We start from the raw sequence: 20,634 nt of genomic DNA, 5'->3' as shown, positions 1-20,634 counted from the left end.
GCTGCAGTGAGCTGTGATTGTATCACTACACTCTAGGCTGGGTGACAGAGCAAGACCCTATCTCAAAAAAAAAAAAAAAAAAAAAAAAGCAAAAGCCTTTTAGAAGGCTACAGCTGCCATAGATAATGATTTCTCTGATGGACCTGGGCAAAGTAAACTGAAAATCTCCTATTCTAGATGAGATGCCATTAAGAACATTTGTGATTCACAGGAGGAAATCAAACTCTCAACATTCACAGGAGTTTGAAGAAGTTGATTCCAACCCTCATGGCTGACTTTGAGGTGTTCAAGATTTTAGTGGAGGAAATAACTGCAGATATGGTGGAAACAGCAAGAGAAGTAGCAATAGCAATTAGAAATGAAGCCTGAAGATGTGATTGAATTGCTGCAATCTCATGAGAAAACTTGAACAGATGAGACTTGCTTCTTACGGACAAGCAAAAAATTGGGTGCTTGAAATGGAATCTACTTCTGGTGAAGATGCTATGAACACTGCTAAAATGACAACAAAGGATTTAGAATATTCCATAAACTTGGTTGATAAAGTAGCAACAGGGCTTGAGAAGACTGACTGCAATTTTGAAAGAAGTTTTACTACAGGTAAAATACTATATAACAGCATCCAAAATAATGTAAAATGTGATTTCTTCTATATTGTATTGTATATACATATATGTATTATAATACATATGTATTATAATGGGTCCAAGTTATAAAAAATATCGAATACACAAAGTGAAGCATCTTACATAGTGCTTTGCTAAAATTTTAAAAATAAATGTTATGTAAAGAGTTAACATAGTTTAGTTTTTAATATTACAAATACATCCTCATGGTAAAAGTTCAAACAATATCAAAATACAGTGATTAAAAAGTAATTGTCAGCCTTTATCCCCCAACCCCAACATCTCTCTTCTCTGCCCAGAGGCAATCACTGTTAATAGTGTAAGGTATATATTTATCTTAGATTTGGTCAGATCTAAAAGTTTTTCAATTGATTATTTTTTGTTTAGGACAATTCAGTTATCTGTTAGTAATAGTTCTTGTTTTTTCTTTTCCAATATTTCTTACATTTCTTCCTTTATCACAATATTGAAAATGAAGATAATCATTAATTCTAGCCTTTAGTGTTTCTAACAGTAACATATTCATATATAGCCATGTGTCAGGTAATGACAGGGATACATCCTGAGAAATGTATCATCAGGGGATTGCATCTTTGGGCAAACATCATAGAGTGTGCTTACACAAACCTAGATGGTATAAGCTACATGCCTACATTATATGAGATAGCTTATTCCTCCTAGGCTAAAAACCTGTGCAGTGTGTTACTGTACTTAATACTGTAGGCAGTTGTAACACAATGGTAAGTATTTGTATATCTAAAAATATCTCAATATTTTAAAATATGTAAAAATATGTATTATAATCTTATGGAACCTCTATTATATATGCTGTTCATTGTTGACTGAAATATCATTATGTGGCACGTGACTGTATTTTAATATGGTTTTCACAGTTTCCATTAGATTGATAAAATTCTCTGTAACAAGAATAATAGCCATTCATTTGTAAGAAAATACATTGCATTTCAAGGTGATTTTACATATACCCTCGGTGAGTCTGATACAATTTTTTTTCTTTGAGATGGAGTCTCACTTTGTCACCCAGGCTGGAGTGCAGTGGCACAATCTCGGCTCACTGCAACCTCCACCTCCCAGATTCAAATGATTCTCCTGCCTCAGCCTCCCGAGTAGCTGGGACTACAGCCGTGCTCCACCATGCCTGGCTAATTTTTGTATTTTGAGTAGACACAGGGTTTCACTATGTTGGCCAGGCTGGTCTTGAACTCCTTACCTCGTGATCCACCTGCCTCAGCCTCCCAAAGTGCTGGGATTACAGGAGTGGGCCACCATGCCCGGCTAAGTCTGATACTTTAAGGTCACAAAGCACCTTAAAATGTCAAGAACCTGGGACTTATGAGGTAAATTAAACCATAATTTTGACCTATAAAATATATGTTTTAAAGAGCTTTATATAAGATTTATTTATCATTTTTCCTAGAAACAGGAATGGTGTATTTTTTATATTAAAAAAATAAAAACTATTCTCTGTATGGTAAAGGCAGTCTTATTTGAAGTATATTTCTGAGACCAATAAACTAGTATAAGTGCACTCCTATGCTGTGAAGCCAGTGTATTTGGCAGTGTCTGGCATAACTGATTTAGTCTTTTGGGTAGAGACCGTATCTGAGCTCCCTCCACCTTCTCCTGGCCCCCTACACCCACTTCCCTGGGAATAAACATTAACCTGATTCTATATGGGGGTATGTATGTATGTAAAGAACACGGGCATGGGTTCCTCCCTTTTCTTCTATAAGACTGGAACTGGTAATGAAGACCTGATTAAAAGGAGTAGAAGGGATGGAGCTCCAGGGCGGAGCAAGATGGCCGAATAGGAACAGCTCCAGTCTCCAACTCCCAGCGCCAGCGACACAGAAGACCGGTGATTTCTGCATTTTCAACTGAGGTACTGGGTTCATCTCACTGGGGAGTGCCGGAAGATCGGTGCTGGTCAGCTGCTGCAGCCCAACCAGCGAGAGCTGAAGCAGGGCGAGGCATTGCCTCACCTGGGAAGCGCAAGGGGGAAGGGAATCCCTTTTCCTAGCCAGGGGAACTGAGACACACAACACCTGGAAAATCGGGTAACTCCCACCCCAATACTGCGCTTTAAGCAAACAGGCACACCAGGAGATCATATCCCACACTTGGCCGGGAGGGTCCCACACCCACGGAGCCTCCCTCATTGCTAGCACAGCAGTCTGTGATCTACCGGCAAGGCAGCAGCGAGGCTGGGGGAGGGGCGCCCGCCATTGCTGAGGCTTAAGTAGGTAAACAAAGCTGCTGGGAAGCTCGAACTGGGTGGAGCTCACAGCAGCTCAAGGAAACCTGCCTGTCTCTGTAGACTCCACCTCTGGGGACAGGGCAATAACAAACACAGCCGAAACCTCTGCAGACGCAAACGACTCTGTCTGACAGCTTTGAAGAGAGCAGTGGATCTCCCAACACAGAGGTTGAGATGTGAGAAGGGACAGACTCACTGCTCAACTGGGTCCCTGACCCCTGAGTAGCCTAACTGGGAGACATGCCCCACTAGGGGCAGTCTGACACCCCACACCTCACAGGGTGGAGTACACCCCTGAGAGGAAGCTTCCAAAGCAAGAATCAGACAGGTACACTCGCTGTTCAGAAATATTCTATCGGGCACAGCTGGCTTGAGCAACTGGAAACAAGATGCAGGACCCCAACGCAGACACTGAGTGGAATGACATCTTACGCAAAAAGGGTATCTTACCCCCGAAGGAAAGGCTGAAAGAACTGGAAGAGGAGTCAGATGAGGAGCAGCACATCCTCCAGCAGTCAGTGGTGAAAACATATGAAGATATGACTTTGGAAGAGCTGGAGGATCATGAAGATGAGTTTAATGAGGAGGATGAACGTGCTATTGAAATGTACAGACGGCAGAGACTGGCTGAGTGGAAAGCAACTAAACTGAAGAATAAATTTGGAGAAGTTTTAGAGATCTCAGGGAAGGATTATGTTCAAGAAGTTACCAAAGCTGGCGAGGGCTTGTGGGTCGTCTTGCACCTTTACAAACAAGGAATTCCCCTGTGTGCCCTGATAAATCAGCACCTCAGTGGACTTGCCAGGAAGTTTCCTGATGTCAAATTTATCAAAGCCATTTCAACAACCTGCATACCCAATTATCCGGATAGGAATCTGCCCACGATATTTGTTTACCTGGAAGGAGATATCAAGGCTCAGTTTATTGGTCCTCTGGTGTTTGGCGGCATGAACCTGACAAGAGATGAATTGGAATGGAAACTGTCTGAATCTGGAGCAATTATGACGGACCTGGAGGAAAACCCCAAGAAGCCGATTGAAGACGTGTTGCTGTCCTCGGTGCGGCGCTCTGTCTTCATGAGGAGGGGCAGCAGTTCCGAGGGTGACTGAGGCTACAGCTGCTATCAACATGCCGAACTTTCTTGTGACAAATTGTCTGGATTTTTTAAAAAAGGAAAAAGCAAGAATGAATCCTTCTGTTTTTTAGTTTTGTATAAATTATGTTTCAAATCTTTACATTTTAGAAATAATCATTGCTGGAAATTCTGTTAAATATTTTGGAGCTCTTTTTTTTTAGAGTATTTCCTCTAAAAAAATTAAAACCAGCCATTTGTATGGCAGATGTCTGTTTTCCTCGTTTATATTTTAAGCCATAAAACCTAGTCACTATTTTTTGACATATAACTATAAAAATAGTTTTAAATGTGAATAAATTATGCAGTGGAAAATTGCAAACTAAGCCTTATAGATACATTGTTTATTTTTATTTTATAAAGAGAGCAATGAGATTATTAACTCAAAATACAGGAATGCTCTCTAGGACAAAAGAATCTTAGTATTTATTGAAGAAACAGACAATTTTTGTGAAACATTCCCGTATCGAAGCAATAACGGAAAGGTTCCAGTTTACTGCCATATTTGGTTAAATGTGTTTCCTTGCTAAAATAGTTAATCTCAGACTGTTAACTATTTTTTTTTTTGAGATAGAGCTTTGCTGTGTTGCTGAGGCTGGAGTGCAGTGGCACAATCTCAGCTCACTGCAGCCTCTGCCTCCTGGGTTCAAGCAATTTTCCTGCCTCAGCCTCCTGAGGAGATGGGATTACAGACGTGCACCACCATGCCCGGCTGATTTTGTACTTTTAGTAGAGTTTCATCATGTTGGCCGAGCGGGTCTCAAACTCCTAACCCCAAACTCGGCTTCCCAAAGTGTTGGGATTACAGGTGTGAACCACTGTGCCTGCCCTGTTAACTAATTTTGATTACTGTAAGAGGACATTGAATTAATTTTTGGAAATATATAAGCATACACATAAATAAACTATCTCAATCAATTAAAAAAAAAAAAAAAAAAAAAAGAAATATTCTATCTTCTGCTGCATCTGCTGCTGATACTCAGGCAAACAGGGTCTGGAGTGGACCTCAAGCAATCTCCAACAGACCTACAGCTGAGGGTCCTGACTGTTAGAAGGAAAACTATCAAACAGGAAGGACACCTACACCAAAACCCCATCAGTACATCACCATCATCAAAGACCAGAGGCAGATAAAACCACAAAGATGGGGAAAAAGCAGGGCAGAAAAGCTGGAAATTCAAAAAATAAGAGCGCATCTCCCCCGGCAAAGGAGCGCAGCTCATCGCCAGCAACGGATCAAAGCTGGATGGAGAATGACTTTGACCAGATGAGAGAAGAAGGCTTCAGTCCATCAAATTTCTCAGAGCTAAAGGAGGAATTATGTACCCAGCGCAAAGAAACTAAAAATCTTGAAAAAAAAGTGGAAGAATTGATGGCTAGAGTAATTAATGCAGAGAAGGTCATAAACGAAATGAAAGAGATGAAAACCATGACACGAGAAATACGTGACAAATGCACAAGCTTCAGTAACTGACTCGATCAACTGGAAGAAAGAGTATCTGCGATTGATGATCAAATGAATGAAATGAAGCGAGAAGAGAAACCAAAAGAAAAAAGAAGAAAAAGAAATGAACAAACCTGCAAGAAGTATGGGATTATGTAAAAAGACCAAATCTACGTCTGATTGGGGTGCCTAAAAGTGAGGGGGAAAATGGAACCAAGTTGGAAAACACTCTTCAGGATATCATCCAGGAGAACTTCCCCAACCTAGTAGGGCAGGCCAACATTCAAATCCAGGAAATACAGAGAACGCCACAAAGATACTCCTCGAGAAGAGCAACTCCAAGACACATAATTGACAGATTCACCAAAGTTGAAATGAAGGAAAAAATCTTAAGGGCAGCCAGAGACAAAGGTCGGGTTACCCACAAAGGGAAGCCCATCAGACTAACAGCAGATCTCTCGGCAGAAACTCTCCAAGCCAGAAGAGAGTGGGGCCAATATTCAACATTCTTAAAGAAAAGAATTTTCAACCCAGAATTTCATATCTAGCCAAACTAAGTTTCATAAGTGAAGGAGAAATAAAATCCTTTACAGATAAGCAAATGCTTAGAGATTTTGTCACCACTAGGCCTGCCTTACAAGAGACCCTGAAGGAAGCACTCAACATGGAAAGGAACAACCGGTACCAGCCATTGCAAAAACATGCCAAAATGTAAAGACCATCGACGCTAGGAAGAAACTGCATCAACTAACGAGCAAAATAACCAGTTAATATCATAATGGCAGGATCAAGTTCACACATAACAATCTTAACCTTACATGTAAATGGACTAAATGCTCCCATTAAAAGACACAGACTGGCAAACTGGATAAAGAGTCAAGACCCATCAGTCTGCTGTATTCAGGAGACCCATCTCACACGCAGAGACATACATAGGCTCAAAATAAAGGGATGGAGGAAGATTTACCAAGCAAATGGAGAACAAAAAAAAGCGGGGGTTGCAATACTAGTCTCTGATAAAACAGACTTTAAACCATCAAAGATCAAAAGTGACAAAGAAGGCCATTACATAATGGTAAAGGGATCAATTCAACAGGAAGAGCTAACTATCCTAAATATATATGCACCCAATACAGGAGCACCCAGATTCATAAAGCAAGTCCTTAGAGACTTACAAAGAGACTTAGACTCCCATACAATAATAATGGGAGACTTTAACACCCCACTGTCAACATTAGACAGATCAACGAGACAGAAAGTTAACAAGGATATCCAGGAATTGAACTCATCTCTGCAGCAAGCAGACCTAAAAGACATCTATAGAACTCTCCACCCCAAATCAACAGAATATACATTCTTCTCAGCACCACATCGTACTTACTCCAAAATCGACCACGTAATTGGAAGTAAAGCACTCCTCAGCAAATGTACAAGAACAGAAATTATAACAAACTGTCTCTCAGACCACAGTGCAATCAAACTAGAACTCAGGACTAAGAAACTCAATCAAAACCGCTCAACTACATGGAAACTGAACAACCTGCTCCTGAATGACTACTGGGTACATAACGAAATGAAGGCAGAAATAAAGATGTTCTTTGAAACCAATGAGAACAAAGATACAACATACCAGAATCTCTGGGACACATTTAAAGCAGTGTGTAGAGGGAAATTTATAGCACTAAATGCCCACAAGAGAAAGCAGGAAAGATCTAAAATTGACACTCTAACATCGCAATTAAAAGAACTGGAGAAGCAAGAGCAAACACATTCGAAAGCTAGCAGAAGGCTAGAAATAACTAAGATCAGAGCAGAACTGAAGGAGATAGAGACACAAAAAACTCGCCAAAATATCAATGAATCCAGGAGTTGGTTTTTTGAAAAGATCAACAAAATTGACAGACCACTAGCAAGACTAATAAAGAAGAAAAGAGAGAAGAATCAAATCGACGCAATTAAAAATGATAAAGGGGATATCACCACCGACCCCACAGAAATACAAACTACCATCAGAGAATACTATAAACACCTCTACGCAAATAAACTGGAAAATCTAGAAGAAATGGATAATTTCCTGGACACTTACACTCTTCCAAGACTAAACCAGGAAGAAGTTGAATCCCTGAATAGACCAATAGCAGGCTCTGAAATTGAGGCAATAATTAATAGCCTACCAACCAAAAAAAGTCCAGGACCAGATGGATTCACAGCTGAATTCTACCAGAGGTACAAGGAGGAGTTGGTACCATTCCTTCTGAAACTATTCCAATCAATAGAAAAAGAGGGAATCCTCCCTAACTCATTTGATGAGGCCAACATCATCCTGATACCAAAGCCTGGCAGAGACACAACAAAAAAAGAGAATTTTAGACCAATATCCCTGATGAACATCGATGCCAAAATCCTCAATAAAATACTGGCAAACCGGATTCAGCAGCACATCAAAAAGCTTATCCACCATGATCAAGTGGGCTTCATCCCTGGGATGCAAGGCTGGTTCAACATATGCAAATCAATAAACATAATCCAGCATATAAACAGAACCAAAGACAAGAACCACATGATTATCTCAATAGATGCAGAAAAGGCTTTTGACAAAATTCAACAGCCCTTCATGCTAAAAACGCTCAATAAATTCGGTATTGATGGAACGTACCTCAAAATAATAAGAGCTATTTATGACAAACCCACAGCCAATATCATACTGAATGGGCAAAAGCTGGAAAAATTCCCTTTGAAAACTGGCACAAGACAGGGATGGCCTCTCTCACCACTCCTATTCAACATAGTGTTGGAAGTTCTGGCTAGGGCAATCAGGCAAGAGAAAGAAATCAAGGGTATGCAGTTAGGAAAAGAAGAAGTCAAATTGTCCCTGTTTGCAGATGACATGATTGTATATTTAGAAAACCCCATCGTCTCAGCCCAAAATCTCCTTAAGCTGATAAGCAACTTCAGCAAAGTCTCAGGATACAAAATTAATGTGCAAAAATCACAAGCATTCTTATACACCAGTAACAGACAAACAGAGAGCCAAATCAGGAATGAACTTCCATTCACAATTGCTTCAAAGAGAATAAAATACCTAGGAATCCAACTTACAAGGGATGTAAAGGACCTCTTCAAGGAGAACTACAAACCACTGCTCCGTGAAATAAAAGAGGACACAAACAAATGAAAGAACATACCATGCTCATGGATAGGAAGAATTAATATCGTGAAAATGGCCATACTGCCCAAGGTAATTGATAGATTCAATGCCATCCCCATCAAGCTACCAATGAGTTTCTTCACAGAATTGGAAAAAACTGCTTTAAAGTTCATATGGAACCAAAAAAGAGCCCGCATCTCCAAGACAATCCTAAGTCAAAAGAACAAAGCTGGAGGCATCACGCTACCTGACTTCAAACTATACTACAAGGCTACAGTAACCAAAACAGCATGGTACTGGTACCAAAACAGAGATATAGACCAATGGAACAGAACAGAGTCCTCAGAAATAATACCATACATCTACAGCCATCTGATCTTTGACAAACCTGACAAAAACAAGAAATGGGGAAAGGATTCCCTATTTAATAAATGGTGCTGGGAAAATTGGCTAGCCATAAGTAGAAAGCTGAAACTGGATCCTTTCCTTACTCCTTATATGAAAATTAATTCAAGATGGATTAGAGACTTAAATGTTAGACCTAATACCATAAAAATCCTAGAGGAAAACCTAGGTAGTACCATTCAGGACATAGGCATGGGCAAAGACTTCATGTCTAAAACACCAAAAGCAACGGCAGCAAAAGCCAAAATTGACAAATGGGATCTCATTAAATTAAAGAGCTTCTGCACAGCAAAAGAAACTACCATCAGAGTGAACAGGCAACCTACAGAATGGGAGAAAATTTTTGCAATCTACTCATCTGACAAAGGGCTAATATCCAGAACCTACAAAGAACTCAAACAAATTTACAAGAAAAAAACAAACAACCCCATCAAAAAGTGGGCAAAGGATATGAACAGACATTTCTCAAAAGAAGACATTCATACAGCCAACAGACACATGAAAAAATGCTCATCATCACTGGCCATCAGAGAAATGCAAATCAAAACCACAATGAGATACCATCTCACACCAGTTAGAATGGCGATCATTAAAAAGTCAGGAAACAACAGGTGCTGGAGAGGATGTGGAGAAATAGGAACACTTTTACACTGTTGGTGGGATTGTCAACTAGTTCAACCATTATGGAAAACAGTATGGCGATTCCTCAAGGATCTAGAACTAGATGTACCATATGACCCAGCCATCCCATTACTGGGTATATACCCAAAGGATTATAAATCATGCTGCTATAAAGACACATGCACACATATGTTTATTGCGGCACTATTCACAATAGCAAAGACTTGGAATCAACCCAAATGTCCATCAGTGACAGATTGGATTAAGAAAATGTGGCACATATACACCATGGAATACTATGCAGCCATCAAAAAGGATGAGTTTGCGTCCTTTGTAGGGACATGGATGCGGCTGGAAACCATCATTCTTAGCAAACTATCACAAGAACAGAAAACCAAACACCGCATGTTCTCACTCATAGGTGGGAACTGAACAATGAGATCACTTGGACTCAGGAAGGGGAACATCACACACAGGGGCCTATCATGGGGAGGGGGGAGGGGGGAGGGATTGCACTGGGAGTTATACCTGATGTAAATGATGAGTTGATGGGTGCAGCACACCAACATGGCACAAGTATACATATGTAACAAACCTGCACGTTATGCACATGTACCCTACAACTTAAAGTACAATAATAATAAGTAAATTTTAAAAAAAAAAAGATAAAAAAAAAAAAAAAGATATGGAGCTCCAAATGGAAGCACGCTTACTAATCGTGAGACTCTGTGCTCAATTCTATTAGTAATGACGCACATGTCTTTGATGAAATTCAAGTTAGTAAATATGTTTTATCCCTGATATCAATCAGTTGTTCTTGCAGGCTAACTGGAAGAGATATGTACTTTTCGTCGTGTTAACAAATAGTTTCCGTTATCTGCTGAACCTCTTTTCTAAAAAACGTAAAATAGTTTAGTAAAGTCTGTATGCCAAGCTTCTAAAGTGTTCTGATACCCATGTGTGTACACATGACCCCCTTATGTTATTTTTGGCAATAAAATCACATGATATGGGAAAAAAAAAAAAAAAGGAGTAGAAGGAATCCACTTTGTTTCTCACACTTGTCTTATACGTCATACTGCCCCTGAAACCTAATGAGGCCGAATTTATGCACTTCTAAATATTGGTCAAAGACAATACTGCTCAAAGACTGGGCAAAACCCTAGTGTCAACTTCTAAACTCTGGTATAGGCTAGAGTGTGAAGCTGGGCAATACTTGGAATGGAAAGTAGAATGGGCATACTTTTTTTTCTAATCTGGAGTCAGAGTTAACCAATAGTCTCTTTTAACTGATTCCAAGAAAGGAATCTCTGTAGGCCCAGTATACTTTTATAAAAAGCAGTGGTAAGTAACAAGGGAGTTAAGCACACAAAGGTGGGGTCAGGGACCTTACTCCCCTGACCTTACTATCCTCTGGTTAGCCACATGGCAGATCTCACTCAAGAGAAAGAAAGCAGGCTGCATCTGTGTACATCTTTTTAAAAACAAACAAACAAAACAAAACAAAAAACCAAAAAACAAAACAAACAAACAAAAAAAATAGTGTGTCTCTGCCACAAGTTAAAGAAGCTTAATTAGGGCCAGAAATCTGACCAGTTATGATAACTCATCCTTATCTGAGAAAGAATGAATCTTCTCTTTCAAGGGGTAGTCATTCTTGCTTTATCATAAGCTTGGGTCCTAGTAATCACTGTGTTAAAAGATTAGAAATAAAAGTGTGTAATGGAAGGGAGCAGAGGCAAGGGAGCTCTATTAGCTCATTTCTCTCTTTCAGCTCACTCCATCCTCTTTGCTCTTTTTCAGTTCATTAATTTTGGAGAAGAGGGGAGGAGCTGCCTAAGCTACATATTTCACTCCAGTTGATCTGGGAACTCTAGCTTTGTATTTGGAGTTTCAGATCAATGATAATTTAATAGTAAAATGGATTTGTATTTCCCAGTTGCAGTTGTCTTTTGTATGTCTATTCTCCCTCAGAAACCTTATGAGGATGGGTAGATTTAGGCATCTGGGTCTCTTGAGCTAACAACCTAACAGCCGGTGTTCAATCAATAATAATTATTATCAGATAATGATCAAACATGTGGTATGTAACAACGATAGTAACTAATGTAAGATCAGTTTGGAACTCAGTTCTGCCAAGGCAAGTTGAACTCTAACTGAATATGAAACATATTTTCATTCTTTTTGATGCCTATAGGCAGAAGTGGCTCACTGGTGTTTTCCTATACAAAGAATATGAAAAAAACCTACATAAACGTTACATTAAAATTTTTTTCATTTTATGAAAAGACCATTGAATATTATAAGTAATAATACCACAAATATTTCTGGGTATGTGTTTTTCATTTCAAATGAATATAACATTACCTACTCAAAAAACTGTAAGTGGATTTTCAAGCTAATGAATCATGAAATATTTTGTTGAGTTACAAGTGAACCAAATGGTCATATTTATTTTAACACCTGGGAAAAGTCAGGATATGCACAGCTGGCTGTTAGCTTGTCACACATTCCTAAGTTTACAATTACTACTAGTGTTCTCAAACCAAGTCCACTGACAAACAGTTGCAGGTGGCCAACATGTTTGTGTGTAGAAAGAGCTTTACTCAGCAAAATCTAGTAATGTATCAATAGTAGCATTTACTTTTGAAAAATATCAGTATTTGGGAATGGCAATTTCTAAATATTATCTTAATGATTTAAAGCATGCTTAGGACTGCTAATAAGAAATTTATACCACTATAATTTTGAAAAAAAATCAGTCATTTAAGAATTATGGCAAAGAATAAATTGATCTGTTAAATAAATTCTAATTATTTGGAATATTTCTAATGAAGGAAGTAACTAAATCTTTATGTAATAGCAGTTGGTTATCTAACTCATTCTTTAGAGCATTATTTCTAGGAAATGTAGCTAGTATCCCTGAGGAGGGGAAAGCATGTATAATTTTACAAGATAATCATTTTCAGGTTTTTTGATTATATTAAAAAGTTAAATTTAAATTTGTTTCATACAATTATTTTTATAATTTTTATTAAATGTTGAGTAGGCAGGAAAGAATATTTATAAAGTATATAACATATGAAGAATAACAAAATATGAATATTTACATTCCATCACCCAGTTTAAGAAAAAAAATAACATTACCATTGAAGTCCTGTGTACCCCTTCCTGAGCTTCTTTCTTTCACTTCTGTCCCTCAGTGGTCACCATTTTCCTCACTTTTGTGTATTTTATTTTCTTGCTTTTCTTTAGGGTTGTACCACATAGAGTTGCAGCTCAACTTATGTTTACTTTTGAACATTCTGCAATTTGTATTAATTAAATAATGCTGTATTCATTGACTTTTATTTTGTTCAACATGGTACTGTTGAGATTCATTCAAGTTCTTTCATGCAGCTGTAACTCATGCATTTTATTGCTATGTAGCATTCCACTATATAAAGGTATCACGATATATTTATACATTTTACTGTTGATGAACATTTGGTTTTTTTTTCAGTTCTTTATATTACCCAGTGCTACTACAACCATTTTGCACAACTCTCCTGGTGCACATGTGCAAGAGCTTCTAATGGTATGTGTGTGTCTGTGTATACACAGATGTGGAATGTTGGGATCTTCAGTGTTTTATATATATGTTATGTGTGTATATATATTTAATTAAATATTAATTAATATTACTTAATTAAATATTACTATAATTACTACATTATTTATGTCAAATTATTTCCTAATGTGCTTTTTACCAATTTATACTCTCACCAGCAGTATATGTGTTCCAATTGCTCCATATTCCTGTCCATATTTTATATTCTCAGAATTTTAAATTTACGCCAAGCAGATAAGTTTACTTATAGTTTTAATGTGCACTTCTCTGATTACAGTGAGGTTGAGTATTTGGCCATATCAGTAACCACTTGTGAAGTGCTTTTTCAAATTTCTCGCCCAGTTCCTTATGGAGTTGCTGATCTTCTTATTAACTTATAGGTAAGAATTTTTTATATGTTCAAGACACTAATCCTTTGTCAATTATATGTAGCAAATATCTTTGTCATTTACATGTTGCAAATATCTTGATGCAGTGACTCACACCTGTAATCCCACCACTTTGGGAGGCTGAGGCGAGTGGATTACCTGAGGTCAGGAGTTCAAGACCAGCCTGGCCTACATGGTGAAACCCTGTCTCTATTAAAAATACAAAAATTAGCTGGGTGTGGTGGTGTACATCTGTAGTCCCAGCTACTCGGGAAGCCAAGGCAGGAAAATTGCTTGAACTTGGGAGGCAGAGGTTGCAGTAAGCTGAGATCGCACCACTGCATTCCAGCCTGGGCGACAGAGTGAGATGTAATATCTTTTCACAGTGGCTTGTCTTTTCACTCTTCTTGTCTTTTGATGAACAAGAGTTCTTAATTTTAATGTATGCTACTCAAACATCTTTTCCTTATTCAAAACTATTTTTCATAGCTGTTATCAAAATTGAAAAAGTCTTACTATAGGAGCTAAAAAAGCTATATCATAGAAATTGGAAACTGTCATAGTGGTTTCTATCATCTAACAATATCTTCTTATTTAACTATAGAATTTCATATGAAAAATTGTGGTTGAGATAAATGGCTGTTTTCTCTGGTTTTGATGGCAAGCTGACTTACTAATAAATCAGTTTGCTAATGATAAATCGTAGAGCTACAAAAGGCACAGATTTCTGAAAACTTTTCTATAACTTATATCTTAGCTGTAATAAAATATGGGTGAGGATTGGTTGCAAAGGACACATCTGCAATATATGAGTTAATAATGGAGGTAATGTCATTTGTCTACCAGAAGGAATATATATGTATAGCATAGAAAATTTCTATGTAATGGGAGTAAGAGTCAGAGAAAACAGATTTTTTTTAAACATTTCACATCTAAACTTTCTATAACATCTGAACATTATATCATGAGCATGGATTACTTTTATTTTATTTTGTTTTATTTTATTTTATTTTATTTGAGACGGAGGCTCCCTGTGTTGCCCAGGCTGGAGTGTAGTAGTGTGATCTCGGCTCACTGCAACCTCTATGTCCTGAGTTTAAGCAATTCTCCTCCTCAGCCTCCTGAGTAGCTGGGGCTACAGGCGTGTGCCACCATGCCTAGTTAATTTTTGTATTTTTAGTAGAGACAAGGTTTCACCATATTGTCCAGGCTGGTCTTGAACTCCTGACCTCGGAATTAAATTTAATAATAGAAAGCATGTCTGATATTCTTCAAGCTGAATTGAAAATTATTGTAAAAATATTAACACTGGCCAGGTTAGGTAGCTCATACCTGTGATCCCAGCACTTTGGGAGGCCAAGATGGGAGGATCACTTAAGGTCAAGAGTTTGAGACCAGCCTGGACAACATAGTGAGAATCCATCTCTATCACAAATTTTAAAAAGCTGAGACAGGAGGATTGCTTGAGTCTAGAAGTTCAAGGCTGCAGTAAGCCACGATTGCACCACTGCACTACAGCCTGGGTGACAGAGTGAGAGCTTATCTCAAAAAAAAAAAAAATTAACATGTTCTTACATGTATATGATGTAAACCTGGGATTTTATTATAGTGCAGCACTAATTTTTTCATGTTTGCATGTAAGATTTGGGAGTCTAAGTGCTCTTGAAAATATACTAGCAAAAATAAGTTCAAAGATTTGAGCATTATCAGTTGAAAATGACCCACTGTTCTTAAATATTTTATTTTTTGATAATCTTTAAATAAACTGTGGATCCTGTTATTTCCAAAATAGAGAAGCATATGTGAATATCTGTTCTTACACTCAAGTTTAGAACATAAAACTTAAAATTTGTGGTGAAGGCAAAAAAAAAAATGGCTAAACAATAATATTCACTGTCACTTAGATCAGTTTTATGTTAATGTTTTGAGTTATCTTAACTTTTAAGATATTTATATTGGATTCGGTTTTTAAACAACTCTGAGTGGGTTGATTTAGCAAAAATACAAATCTTTTTTGAAACTTCTCTTCCCACTTTGTCACATGATGGTGTTTATGGTAAATTTTGTGTTCTTAAATTACATCTCAATAAGAATTTGCTTGCTCAATATCACTAATCTTCAGAGAAATGCAAATTAAAACTGCAATTAAACATCATCTTACACCAGTTAGAATGACCATTATTAAAAAGTCAGAAAACAGTAGACATTGGTGAGGATGCAGAGAAAGGAAACACTTATATACTGCTTGTGGAAACGTAAATTAGTACAACCTCTATGGAAAACAGTATGGAGATTTCTCAAAGAACTAAAAATACAACCACCATTTGACCCAGCAATTCCACTACTGGGTACCTACCTAACGAAAAAGACATCACTGTATCAAAAAAAATCTGTACTTGTATGTTTATCATAACACTATTCACAATAGCAAAGTCATGGAATCAAGTTAAGTATCCATCAATGGAAAACTGGATTTTAAAAGTATGGTATACATATATACCACAGAATACTAGCAAAAAAAAAACAAGAAAGAAATAATGTCTTTTACAGAAACATGGATGCAACTAGAGGCCATTATCCTTGGTGAAATGACTCAAGAAGTTAAAAACCACATGTTCTCACTTAAAAGTGGGAGCTAAACAATGGGTACATGCAGACATACAGAGTAAATAATGAACACTGGAGACTCCAAAAGGTGGGAGGGTGGGAGGCAGGTACAGATGAATATGATCCTATGGAGTAGAATGTACACTATTTGGGTGATGAGTACACTAAAAGCCCAGCATTCACCACTATGCAATATATCCATGTAACACCACTGTACTTGTACCCCTAAGTCCATAAATAAAAAATATTTTTTAAAAGAATTTGCTAACTGAATAGTTTAAAGATAAACCTTTTAGAGGTCAAAGATATTGGGCATGTAAAGATTATGGTAATGTAAACATGAATATATGCAAAAATGTACAACTGCCTGGTCTAATTCTGAGCAAGGATGCAGAGATCATTTTTGCTGATAATTGAATATCATAAAGGTCACTGATGGTCAATAAAACTGCAATGTTCCAAATAAATTACTTTTATATATGCCAACAGATGTTGGGAAAAAATTAGTCACTTATGATAAAAATGATGCAAAAATGTGTTAGTTGTAACATAGTTTTAAATATATGTAACATTCAAACAGAATGTGATATAACCCATTTATGCCTGAGGTTGCAATTTTTTGAATTTTTGCAATCAGATCTTGGTGATGGCCTTGAACAGTAGGATATAAATGACTCCCACATATTAATGACTGACACATATTGATGTGTATATATTTGTAAGGTTTCTCATATAAAAATGTCACCAAACCAGAAGAAAAGTTTGGTCATATCATATGTTCTGATCTTATCAATCTTCTGATCTTTTCATTTGCAAAATATAGTTGCCATAAATTTAAGTAACTAGTGTGTGTACATATGCAAATTTATCACAATGCCACTTAGAATCTACTGTGTAAGGATGTGGATGCATTAAACAATTTTCTTAGGAGAAAACAGCTGTTCTCTTATAATTTGATAAAGTAGGTGTGCCACTTGTTTATACCAACAGGGTAAGAAAAAAGACTTGTGGAATGTTTCTTTGTTTTGAGAAATACCTGACCTGGACTATAACTCTTTCCTTATCTTTCTCTTGCCTTCCCACTGACAGGGATTCCCCAACCTTGATGTTCATTTTACTACTATTACATGTTCACTTGAAACTGTCTGGCTCAACATACATCCTCATCTCTTTCAACTATCACCTTGACTTCTTTTCTCTCTGACAATGTTTTCATGTTGGCAATACCCCTTCAGGCTTCATTCATTCATTCAATCAATATCACAAACAATACACAAACAAAAGATGCAGCTTAGTGGTTAAGAGGTGGACTCTGATGCCAGACAGCTTAAGTTTGTATCTTGGTTCTACCAGCTGTTAGCCATTAGAACTTGGGAAAATCACTTAACTTACAAGCATCAATTTCCTCATCTGTAAAAATGAGGTTATACTGATACTGTACTAACAATATCACCTCACAGATTGTTGGGAGAAATGAATACATCAATATATCTAAAAGTCTTTTTTTTTTTTTTTTTTTTGAGATGGAGTTTCACTCTTGTCACCCAGGCTGGAGTACAATGGTGCAGTCTCGGCTCACTGCAACCTCCGCCTCCCAGGTTCAAGGGATTCTCCTGCCTCAGCCTCCAGAGTAGCTGGAATTACAGGCATGCACCACCATGCCTGGCTAATTTTGTATTTTCAGTAGAGACTGGGTTTCACCATGTTGGTCAGGCTGGTCTCAAACTCCTGACCTCAGGTGATCTGCCCACCTCGGCCTCCCAAAGTGATGGGATTACAGGCGTGAGCCACCGTGCCCGGCCTGTATCTAAAAATCTTATAACAGTGCTCAATATGTACTAAGAATCATGTAACTGTCAACTGATTTTATTATTAATCTTATTATTACCATTATTTGAGCACCTATATGCCAACCACTCTACTACATATTTGGATTATATTAGTGAACTCGATGGACAAGGCCTTGAGTAAAATGCAGCCTATCCCCACTTTCCCTATTGCAGACTTGTAAGTGGGCCCTGAATAAAATATTTGGCCAGGGATGTTATCACATTTAACAATAGGCACCAAAATTACTAAACCAGCAAGAAAAGACACAATCTCTACGACTGGCATAGATAACAAAAGCACCTGACCACCTATTTTTAATTTCTATTGATATTACCATAATCTTCTGTTTTGTTTAATTCTAGTTCTCATTTCCCCCTTTCCATCACTACAGTCTGCAATTTTCAAGTCCTAAATGGGTGTTACTAACAGTAACTTATTTACAAAGAAGATTCATGATCAGTATGGTTATATAAGAACCAATTCATTAAATAGCCAAAAGTAAAAAGGAAACACCCTCAGACTATATAAAGTTACAAAAGATATGACCGAAAAAATAAGTGAAAGTTCTTAAAAAGATACATAACTTGTAATTCTCCTACAGTTGCACACCCTAAGTGCAGAACTATCCTGTTTCAACATGATCATAAAACAACCATAATAGAATATTTTTAGATATTGAAAAGTTACTCTTTTTCCTCCCCATTGTTAACTTTCTTTTACCATTTCTCCTAATTTACAAATATTGCCTTCATGTCGGAGAACAGATAAAACCTAAAATAAAAGAGCTAAATTCTTGCTTAGAATTCCAAAATAAGATCTTCATAATATGAATTCTATTTCTAAGATCTAGGTACTCATTCAAGGAGAAAAAAAATGATATGATTTTGTTTCAGTTCCAAAAAGGTCTGGTTTGGAAGACTGGAAGCTCAAGCTATGTAATGTACCATTGACCAGCTTAAGGCGGAGAAGAAATAAGCCCCTTTCTTGCATAGGGGAGGAAAATCTTTCTTCTACCCTCCTAGGTTCTGTTGCTGGGCCTGAGAATTAAACTAACATAAGATAGAGCAATGGGGAAAAAGCAAACAAGTTTTATTTAATATTTTTACATGCATGGGAGCCCTCATAAGAAAAATGAATGTCTGAAAAAGCAGTTAGGCTCAAAAGTTTATATACCTTTTAAAACAAAGAATGATAAATTATGAGGATATGATAAGACAAAGGGCATTAGGCTAGGGGCAGTACATTGTGAGGCAGTGACCAGGAAATATACAGGGGAAACCAAAGGAAGATAAGGATTGTTTTCAGTCTGTGTAGTTTGTTTGTATGGATCTCTTTTGGCAGTAACTCCCAGTCTCCAGTGTTATGATTGTTCTTCTATTCCTGGTTCAGGAAGAACACTTTTCTCAAGGGAAATTTTACAACCTGCTTTGAGATAAGAAGCGTTGGGAAGTCAGAGAGTTCTTCCTGCACTTGCTATTTCTCAAGTGTCTTCAGCTCAAAATAATTCTTATGCCAGAGTGACATATTTTGGGGTGGCATATTCTGATCTCCTATACTTGCCTTCAGCAAATGCTATTCTGAAAACGAGTATGAGCTAAATGATTCTCTAACTTTAGACTTTTAGGTCTTGGAAGAGTGAAGCAATATTTTTAGGACAATGAAATATAGGTAACAGCTATTGTGTTGACCCATACCGCTACCTCCCTATTTGAAAACTTTAGATTTGGCTTTCAGAGTACTTAAAGCATTTACCAACTGATTAAAGGGAAGAAAACAGTGCCACGAAGATCCTGAAAGAGGAAGATTCAGCTGGGCGCGGTGGCTCACATCTGTCATCCCAGCACTTTGGGAGGCCAAGGCGGTGGATCACTTGAGGTCAGGAGTTCCAGACCAGCCTGGCCAACATGGTGAAACCTCGTCTGTACTAAAAATACAAAAGTTAGCCGGGTGTGCTGGCACATGCCTGTAATCCCAGCTACTTGGGAGGCTGAGGCAGGAGAATTGCTTGAACCTGGGAGGTGGAGGTTGCAGTGAGCCAATATCACATCATTGCACTCCAGCCTAGGGGAAGAAGCAAGGCTCTGTCTCAAAAAAAAAAAAAAAAAAAAAAAAAAAGGAGGATTCAGAGAACTAAACTAAGGTTTCTTCTATTGAATTAGAGGGAGAAAACCTAATACCGGTACTAGGAAGTCTGATTTGATTGTTGCAACAGAACGGTAGAAGAGGTCTGAGATAATACCTCCAAACCCAACCCCAAAACTTCCCTTATCTCCAGGAAAGTGCAGAAATGATCCAGAAAAGTTCCCCATATTCTTCTACTCCCCCCAACCCCCCAGGCATGAAAGAAAGTTGAGAATTAAGTCAGTACACAAGCCAGTGATTTATTATAACAACAGGGATAGAGAGCCAAATGGCAAAGGTTGATAAATGGGTAGCCCTAAACCAAGAAGGGACCTATTAACAGAAGGAAACAGTTGAGCTCTCAATCATTATAACCTGCTATTGATAATGATGGTGGTGATGACTATAATAATAAAGCTAACATTTATTATGTGCTAAGTGCTG

The 20,634-nt window shown here is 37.7% G+C and overlaps 1 protein-coding gene across 1 annotated transcript; it reads left to right on the top strand.

Annotated features, from left to right (window-relative positions):
* The first annotated feature begins 3,262 nt into the window (after window positions 1-3,262).
* On the top strand, window positions 3,263-4,359 carry LOC707924 (phosducin-like protein 3). Its single transcript, XM_028852287.2, has one exon. The coding sequence runs from the start codon at window positions 3,294-3,296 to the stop codon at window positions 4,011-4,013; it is 720 nt and encodes a 239-aa protein (XP_028708120.1). The 5' UTR covers window positions 3,263-3,293; the 3' UTR covers window positions 4,014-4,359.
* Window positions 4,360-20,634: the final 16,275 nt, after the last annotated feature.

This window comes from Macaca mulatta, chromosome 12 (genome assembly GCF_049350105.2).
Source record: "Macaca mulatta isolate MMU2019108-1 chromosome 12, T2T-MMU8v2.0, whole genome shotgun sequence".
NCBI lineage: Eukaryota > Metazoa > Chordata > Mammalia > Primates > Cercopithecidae > Macaca > Macaca mulatta.
Note: the sequence above shows the minus strand (reverse complement) of the source record. Positions and strands in the feature narration are given on the sequence as shown.

Bases quoted from the DNA above. Each gene is read 5' to 3' on its own strand.
- LOC707924 (XM_028852287.2), top strand. From the start codon at position 3,294: ATGCAGGACCCCAACGCAGACACTGAGTGGAATGACATCTTACGCAAA.